At 43.9% G+C, this 8965-nt stretch overlaps 1 protein-coding gene across 1 annotated transcript in view; it reads left to right on the top strand.

Moving 5' to 3' along the window:
- ATF7IP2 (activating transcription factor 7 interacting protein 2) overlaps positions 1–7897 on the top strand; it is a 69017-nt gene extending 61120 nt beyond the window's left edge. Inside the window, exons 12-13 of the mRNA XM_084762474.1 lie at positions 3598–3750; positions 7652–7897. Of these exons, the coding sequence (XP_084618600.1) occupies positions 3598–3750; positions 7652–7746 (248 nt within the window). The 3' untranslated portion in view covers positions 7747–7897. The remainder of the gene's footprint in view (positions 1–3597; positions 3751–7651) is intronic.
- The last annotated feature ends 1068 nt before the right edge of the window (positions 7898–8965 follow it).

Raw genomic sequence — 8965 nt, forward strand, 5'->3', positions numbered from 1 at the left:
TACTTCCAGATGTGGGAATCTGCCGGCTGTCAGGCATTTTGTAGCAGATGGTACAAAATGGAATTCCCCCTGAGGTTCTTGCAACACTTGAGATAACAGTGTGCCCACAACCAATCAGCAGGATACCCAGAAAGCTGACAAGATCCCATGGCACAGAGGAAAGCTGCTATCTGACCTAGAGGAGAGAGCCAAAATACCAACTTTTTGTCCTTTGATGGAATCTGGAATGGAATTCCCACCTGTTAATAATTCAGTGGCACCAGAGTAGAACCAGCTTAGGGACAAGAAAATTTCTACCACCCAGCACAGAGAACCCTATAAAAGTTGCCTGAACTTGTCATTCAAAGGAAAGTGCTTTTGCATCCAATAAACAGCAGCGAAATTTGCCAGCCAGCCAACACGGACTATGTTGAGTAATAGTTGCTGGTGGCTCAGAATCCCAGACTGTTAGAGAATAGACAGCAGAGAGAAATGGCATATTGCAGCATCCTTTATAGCTTAAGACTTGTGTAGCCTTGGCTGTCCTGGACTCACTTTGTAGACCAGGCTGGCCTCGAACTCACAGCAATCCTCCTGCCTCTGCCTCCCACGTGCTGGGGTTAAAGGCGTGCACCACCACACCCGGCTCTTGTGATGATTTTTTTAAAGTTATGTTTTGACATACCTTTTTATAGATGAGAAAATTATTCTAAAATTCATAGAAGCCATGGTCACTGACCCCACAAAAGTCCAGAGGCAGGATTCAAAGCCAACAACCTAGTTCCTGGAGTCACAGTGTGTGTACCATACTGTGATGCCTGGATAGATGCGGTCTTAGGATTGCATGTTAAAGCCCAGCTACAGAAGTTGGAGTAATGTTGGAATCTCCAGAACAGTGGTTCTCAACATATGGGTCTTGACCCCTTTGGTGGTTGAATGACCTTCCATAGGGGTCACCTAAGACCATCGGAAGGAAAAATGAAGATTCTGGCACCTGCTGTGGAGCTTCAAGGAGTCTGAGAGACCCATGGAGGCTCAGAAGGGTGATGCAGCACCCTGCATTAAGTCTGGAATAACTAAGAAGAGGCTAGTCTTATGGGAAAATGCCTTTTAAAAGCGGACTCATGAAATTGAAAAAAAAAAAAAGATGGTGGAACATAGCCACATGTGATAGAGGATGACAAATCTATAACTTCCCAGTGTCTCAGGGCAGGCAGGTGTGTGCCAGCCAGGACCTCACACCAAACCTGGCTCCAGAAGCCCTGCCTATCAGCAACATCACCCTGACTCTGGATGACAGTAGGTTATCTGAGACAAGCTTTGGCAAAAGTGGAGTATTTATGGTGCTTCAGAAACCTTGGGGCTGGAGAGATGGCTCAGTGGTTAAGCTCTTCCAGAGGTCCTGAGTTCAATTCCCAGTAGCCACATGGTGGCTCACTACCATCTATAATGAGATCTGATGCCGCCTTTTGGTCTGCAGGGGTACAAGCAAGCAGAGCAGTGTATACATAATAAATAAATAAATCTTATTAAAAACAAAAAACCCCAGAAACCTTGAGCTAGACCAATGACTCTGGAATGAATGTTTTTATGTAAAGCTCTTTGAGGGGAAAAAAAAAGATAGATTGTGACACACTTTAGTTTCAAACAATCCCACTACAGTGAACAGATAATGCAATAGAGAAGTGGGAGAGATGGAGGAACATACCAGTGAGTGCACAGCAGAGAAAGGCAGAACTAGAGAAGGAAGGCTGCAGTTGTGGGAGGGAGGGACACATGGCATATCCTTGCTGAGGAGGGCCATCAGGGTGGTGTGTAGCAGCCTGGAGCTTGTACAGACTCAGCCCCTGAACACACCTTCAGTTCCTTTTCTGGATTGGACCTCCTCGAAAGACCTCCATGTACTGTGCTGCTCTCAAAGGCCATATTGATATTCATGATCCACTGCCCCAGGCCATTTTGAAGCCCAAGGTTCATGTGGACACCTGTGGTCCTATAGTAGCTTGGGTCTCTGTTAATGTCTGCGACCTGTTTTTTGTTTTGTTTCTTTTGGTTTTTCGAGACAGGGTCTCTCTGTGTTAGCCTTGGCTGTCCTGGACTCACTTTGTAGACCAGGCTGGTCTCGAAGTCACAGCGATCCGCCTGCCTCTGCCTCCCGAGTGCTGGGATTAGTCCGTGGCCTGTTTTATCACTGAAGACCATGTGGATATCTGTGGTCTGTCCTGCCACCAGAAGCCATGTTGATGTCCATGGGCCATGGTGTCACTGGGTACCATGTTGATGTAAGTGATCTGCATTTGTCACCCAAGGTCATATTGATGTCCTTGGTTTGAGCTGCTGCCAAGGGCCATGACAGTGTTCTCAGTCAGTGCTGCAGCAGAAAGCCACTGGAGACCATGCTGAGGTCCATGGCATGGGCTAACACCAGAGACGAAGTGTGTGTCTGTAGTTCATGCTGTGGCTGGAAACCATGTAGAAGTCCATGACCCGTGCTCCCGCCGACTGTAAGGGGTGAAGAAGCTACTTTTGCACTAGTTTGATGACTGTAGACTCACAGTTGAGAGAGAGGGACATAGAAAGCTTCTGTGATAACCCCTAACTATCCCCCTGAAAAAGTAACAGCCTAAACAGAAAGCCATCAAAGTCAACTTTTAAAAATGCTGATGTGTAGCTCTCCACAATTGATGGCTTCTGGTGGGGGTGGGGATTGGTAAGGACTCAGTTCTCTTTAAGGGGCTGGCCACTGAGAGTCTGACCATGCTATAGTGAGTATGTGGACAACACAAATTGGACTTTTTTTCTTTGCTTTTTTTTTTTTTTTTTTTTTTTTTTTTGGTAGGAGAAGTCACAAGAGTGGAAAGGCTGATGAGTGTGATAGGGGTGCATGATGTGAATTTCCAAAAATTTGATAAAAAAAAATTAACAGGTTCTACCAAATGAGAGTTGGAACTTTGAATATACAGGCTACATGGGATGACAAGATACAACTTGATTGACTGACCCTACACCCTGCAGTCACAGTCTCAGGGTGTGACCTGTAGAGCTTGAAAGCCACTTCTCAGAAGCCCTTGATGGAACCTGTGTAGGTAATGTCCTGGATGCCGATGAAGGCTTCAGTCCCTCAGAACTCCCATGCCCATGCCACTCACTGCCTCAGCACCTTGCTGTCTCTTGACTTCCCTTCAGTCCTATGATCAGCCCTCTTCTCTCATAGACCTGTGAATAATAAAATGTTTCTGTCTCATGTGTTCTGTTGTGCCGTTCCTCTGGGACAGTTGAACCTGATTCATCTTAATCAGAGCATGGTTCTCTTGGTTAAAAACAAAATGGGTTGTGTTTTTTCCCAAGAGCCACAAGACTGCCCACATGCACAAGCTTCCTGTTAAAGGGATATCTGGACACAGTTCTTCATCTTTCAGGTGCTATGACAAAAAACCTTAAATAAATGGAGGAAGAAGAAGAAGAAGACTGATTTGGAGTGTTTCAGTTTGCAGTCTATTGTCCTGTTTTGTTTTGTTTGACATGTTACCGTGGTGAGAGTATGTGGTGAAAGAAGAGGCAGGCTCCAAGTATCCCCTTCAAGAGCATGCCCCCAAAGATTTGCCTTCTTTCTGTCAGGCCCAGCTTCATCAAGATTCCACCGTCTCCCAATAGTGTCATCAGGTGAGGACCAAGCCTTCAACACAGAGGCCTTTGCGGGCCATTCCAGATCCAGACTGCAGCGGAGAGGGACCAACCCCTCCACCAGGAGAAAGAAGTTTCCTGTGAAAGGTACACCATAAAGGTGCATGGGCCAGGGCTGGAGTGTATAGCCTTTCCAGGGAGCCTTCAAGATTGGATTAGAGGAAAGTGACAGTGGGATGATAAAGAAAAACAAGCCCTTACTAGTAGTGATGCTTAGAAACAAAGCCGTGGGGTGCAGGGAGTAAGATGGTGAGAAATGCCTTGTTTCGTACTACTAGTTTACTGGGACAAGGAGGCCACAGAGCTGGCTATCTAGGTAGAAAACATTTATTTAGCCATCTGGGTAGAAAACATTTGGTTTTTTTTTGGGGGGGGGGGTTGTTTTGTTGTTTTCTCAAGACAGTTTCTCTGTGTAGCTTTGGCTGCTCTGGAACTTGGTCTGTATGCCAGATCCACCTTCCTCTGCCTCCTGAGGGCTGGAATAGGTGTGCACCATCATACCCAGCATAGAAAAAAATATAAATCATAATACATGAGCATTTTTCCAGTGGGAACTGCAACCAAAGCAATGAAAGTCGTTTAGCACCCCCACTCTACTCAGTCTGTGGAAGTGGCCTTGCTTTAGCAGTTTATTACTTCCTTTCGGAACCTCCTGGCATGGACTCCTATAGAATCCCACACCTCCAGCAGTGCATGACCAATGCTGTCTCCAGTGCTGCTCTCTTTTTACTGAGCTGAGGCAAGATCTTACTTCTGATGAAATCTTGTATCTCCTCATAATTTTAATTGACCTATAACTCTGCATACGAGGCCAGGCATATCTACATAATGAGTCCAGGACAGCCAAGGCTACACAGAGAAATCCTATGTTGAAAAACCAAACAATGGTGATGATGATGATGATGATGATGATGATGATGATAGTACTTCATCAGACCTCCAAAGTCTCCTAGTTCAGATCCCCCAAACCCCCGAAGCACCTGTGTCAAAAGAAGCTGAGCATTCTGAGATCTTTGTAGCATTTGGATTGGCTAATATTGCGCTATTCTGACAGATTCTTCAAGCATCATATATCGTGGTCACAGCCATGTGTAACATGTCAGTTACAAATAACATTTGGTATTTTTCTAGTCATCATTCTTTTTATGTTTGCTTATTTTTCTCCTTCCCTTTCTTCTACTGGAAGTCTGCTTGTCTAATAGTACTGTTTTTCTTATTTTTGTTTGTCTATTTTTAGTGATTTTCCTCAAATATCAAAATACATTTAATTTTTTCCTCATAGAATTACTAAAAATACAGAAGGTGAAAGATTAATGTAAAAAAATCTCTCATGCCTGACAAAACTCAAATGTTGCCTTAGATAAGGAGGGAATGCATTCAAAAAGACTTCCTTTAGCAGGGAAAGCTTTGATCAAGTCTGAGAACCTTTTATTTTATAAAAATTTTAACGTATTACTATCATGGGGATGCCACATGCATGCTGGCCTTTTGGCACATGAAGGTCAGAGGACAACTCTCAGGCGTCAGTTTTTTTCCTTTATAGACGCCAGAGGTTGAACTCTGCTTGTCCAGCTTGCATGTTATCTGCTGAGCCATCTTGTTGACTCTGGAGTCTTCTTTTAGTGGAAGAATTAAATTATTGGGAATACAGATGAGTCTGGAAGGAAATTGTATTGAAGAACAACATTTAAAGAGCATTTCAGAGTTGAAGCAGCAAACCTCAAGGTTCAGGAGTTGTGTATAACCTGAGCCACAGACACATGTGAACTGCTGAGCAGGGCATGGGAGTGGGAGTTTGGTATAGGGATAGCTTTGGTAAGGCCAGAGACTTTGTAAAGGCCACACACTTAACAATGAAAGGCTGGAGAGATGGCTCAGAGGTTAAGGGTACTGACTGCTCTTCCAAAGGTCATGAATTCAATTCCCAGCAACCACATATTGGCTCACAACCATCTATAATGAGATCTGTATACATAATAAATAAATAAATCTTTAAAAAAAAAAAAAGAGGTAGCTACAACTATTCCAAGAAAACCTTTTTTCTCAGTGTGAAATATCTTATTATTCATGAGGTCACTTCATTAGAACTGTAACTACTGAGACTAAACATGGCACCTAGAATCCTAGCAATTCATCAAGACTAGCCAAGTGTCAAGGTAGCTTTCCTCTATCTGCCACCTTCCTTTCCTTGTAACTTATGGAGTTTCTTCTGTCTTCTATTTCTTTGCTTTAAAAGTCCTATATGACATCTCTCCCCAGCCTTTGGGGATCACTTAGGCTTTGTGATTTCCATGACCCAAATATTGCCTTCTTCACACTTGTGGTTTCTGAGCTTCAATAATCAGGACCAGGCAGAGTTCAGCATCATGACATCCCTCACGCACTTCAACAAATTTCAAGGGTAAAGGGCAGTTCCCTTGGCGGAGTGCTTGGCTCACATGCACAGGCCCAGGCTTTGATTATCAGCACTGCATGAAAGGAGTGTGTAATCCCTCTTCACTGGAGGCAGGGTAGGAGGGTCAGAAGCTCAGGGCCAGCCTAGTCTGTGTGTCCATCTTCTCTGCTTAACTCCTCCCTGTGGGAAAGATTAAGCTTTGTCACAGGTGGAAGCAGTCTTGGCGGGCTTTACCCTTGGGGCACACCATGAATACCTTGTGAGAGACTGTTTGGAGCCTTCCTGGGCTTGGAATTCAGGAAGCCTACCTGGGAACCCCACCATGGCTATTGTTTTCCTAATTGACCCTCGAAGGGAGGAGGAGACCGCCCTTTGCATGTGACTGGGAAGAGGGTGAGAGAAAAACAACAGGTTGAGAGAAGGCGAGGGGAGAGCGCGGAGAGAGAGGAAGGGACCCGACCAGCTCGTGGGACTGAGACACCTAAGGACCCGTCCTGCTGAACGGATTCCAGGAAGTTTTAATCTTCTGTCCCTTTAACCTTTTTTTCCTTCTTGTATATACTAGTTGGGTTGTATAATAAAGTTTAATTGTTAATAAACAGAGCCAAAACCTCCCGAAATTTCCACTCCTGCCAATCTTGCCTTCTGAATTCCAGGTAATGCCCTCAGTACCCCACCAGCCACAAAAATCCCCTTACGGAACTGGGAGCCTCATTTTATCCATAATATGTTCCCAGGAGTTTAAGAATTTTCTCTCTCATACTTCCAAATAAGAAAAAGGCTCTTCCTATGGTTTAGCTGCAGTTCCTCTACCTCAGATACATGACTGTTTAATCAGGAGTTTTGCACCCATATTGTTCCAAAAATAAGGAAAAGCTAATTATGGCTGTCTTCATTACGGCTCTATTGCTCTATGAAGATTCCATGACCAAGACAATTCTTATTTTAAAAAGCATTTAATTGGGGGCTTGCTTACAGTTTCATTTAAGAGGGTGAGTCCATGGTTATCATGACAGGAAGAAGACAGGCATGGTGCTGGAGCAGTAGCTGAGAGCTTTACATCCTGACCCACAGGCAAAAGGCGGGGTGGGGGGGCATGGGCTTTTGAAACCTCAGAACCCACCCCCAGTGACACACTTTCTCCAACAAGGCCACACCCACTCCAACAAAGCTGTGCCTCCTCCTCATTTTTCAAACAGTTCCACTTTCTGATGACTACACATTCAAATATATGAGCCTATAAGGGACATTTTCATTCAAACCAGTGCAGTCTCCATTTGCATATGAGAACATCAGTGACCATGGTCGTGCCTTCAGCGCCAGCAGTTACAGATAACCTTGTACTAACAGGCTCCAATCAGAAGACAGAGTAGAAGTTTATCTTCTCTTATAGTGTGGTCCATGGAGTTAGAGCAGCCAAAACAGAACTCAGAAGCTATTTTTCACTGAGAAGTATTGACTTCTCATGGGGACTCATTTGGGGTAACTAAACCCAGGATGAGAGTATGACACCTCTGCCTTCATCTTGTGTGTTTTGACTGGAAGCATAGAGATAAGTCATTGTTCTAAACCTATAGTTGCTTTGAATTCCAGGAAATAGAAACCCTTCAGGGAGAGTCCATCTCCTAGAAGAGGATCAGTCAGCTGCAGTAGGATGCAGAAGTGAGGTCTTGCAAGAACTAGACTGAGTCCTTCAAGCAATGACAAGAGTAAAGGTTCCATCGCCACCTTTCAGAGGCAGAACCAGACCATACCTTGACCAGGGCTGCTTAACCATGTATGTCCATGTTGAAGCCTTTACAAGACCACTTAATAATAAAGCATTCTGTGATGATTCAAGTACAGTGAATTCCTGTGTAACTATGACTAGAAATGGGTAGAGTTGTATGTCGAAACCTGAATGTTATACATAAATTGAAGAGTTAAAGGTATAGGAGTTGGATATGTGCCAAGAGATCAGTAAGCAATCATTCCTGCTTTTTTATTTTAATTTTTTTAAATTTATTTTCCGAGACAGGGTTCCTCTGTGTAGCCTTAGCTGTCCTGGACTCGCTTTGTAGACCAGGCTGGCCTCGAACTCACAGCGATCCACCTGCCTCTGCCTCCCGAGTGCTGGGATTAAGGCATGTGCCACCACGCCCGGCAGTAAGTGATCTTTCAATTGTTAATTTTTGAAGCAGTGTCTGGTGTGGTCTAGATCTGCCTTAACTCACTGTGCAGTCAACGATAACCTTGAACTCCTGACCCTTTGACCTCAACCTCTCAGTGCTGGTGTTATAGGTATATGTCCCTATATCCAGAAAATGCCCTCCTTAGGTGTGTGCACATGTACGCAAACACTCTCCGCTTCAGTCTAGGGCATGCACATGCTCCTAGCTAGATCATGAGTACCCTCTTTAAGCAGAGTTTATTAGATATCCCGAACACACTGCCATTGTAAGGACTTGACAGGGGCCACTAGGAGCGTGTTTCAGTAAACACAGATATTCTGATTTATTTAGAAAACATTTTTGCGTATTCTTCGAAAACAAAATTAAATGTAGATTAGTTCACTAAAATATCACTGACAAATTATGTCATCTTTTTTCTTAACCTGAAACAAGACTGTAAATGTGTTCCTGGGAAGAAAATGAGGACAACTTGGTAGTCCTAGCATAATGTTGTCAGTCATACTTATTTTTCTCAAGTGCTGAATGCAGTGGAAAGAACTGTTTGTTAACTGCTAATGCTTCTGCAAGGCTAGCCATGGCTGTCTTAAGTCTTTGTCATTTGAAGTTTTGATCCTTGTTTTACGATTAAACTTATGAAAAATGGCCTCTAATGACTATTTTTCCAACTAGCTCTTTAAATATCTGTTCTTATGGTGTTTAGTGTAAAACTTCCCCAACTGTTGCCTGTTGACATTCT

Source organism: Acomys minous (assembly GCF_964271855.1).
Source record: "Acomys minous genome assembly, chromosome: 16".
NCBI lineage: Eukaryota > Metazoa > Chordata > Mammalia > Rodentia > Muridae > Acomys > Acomys minous.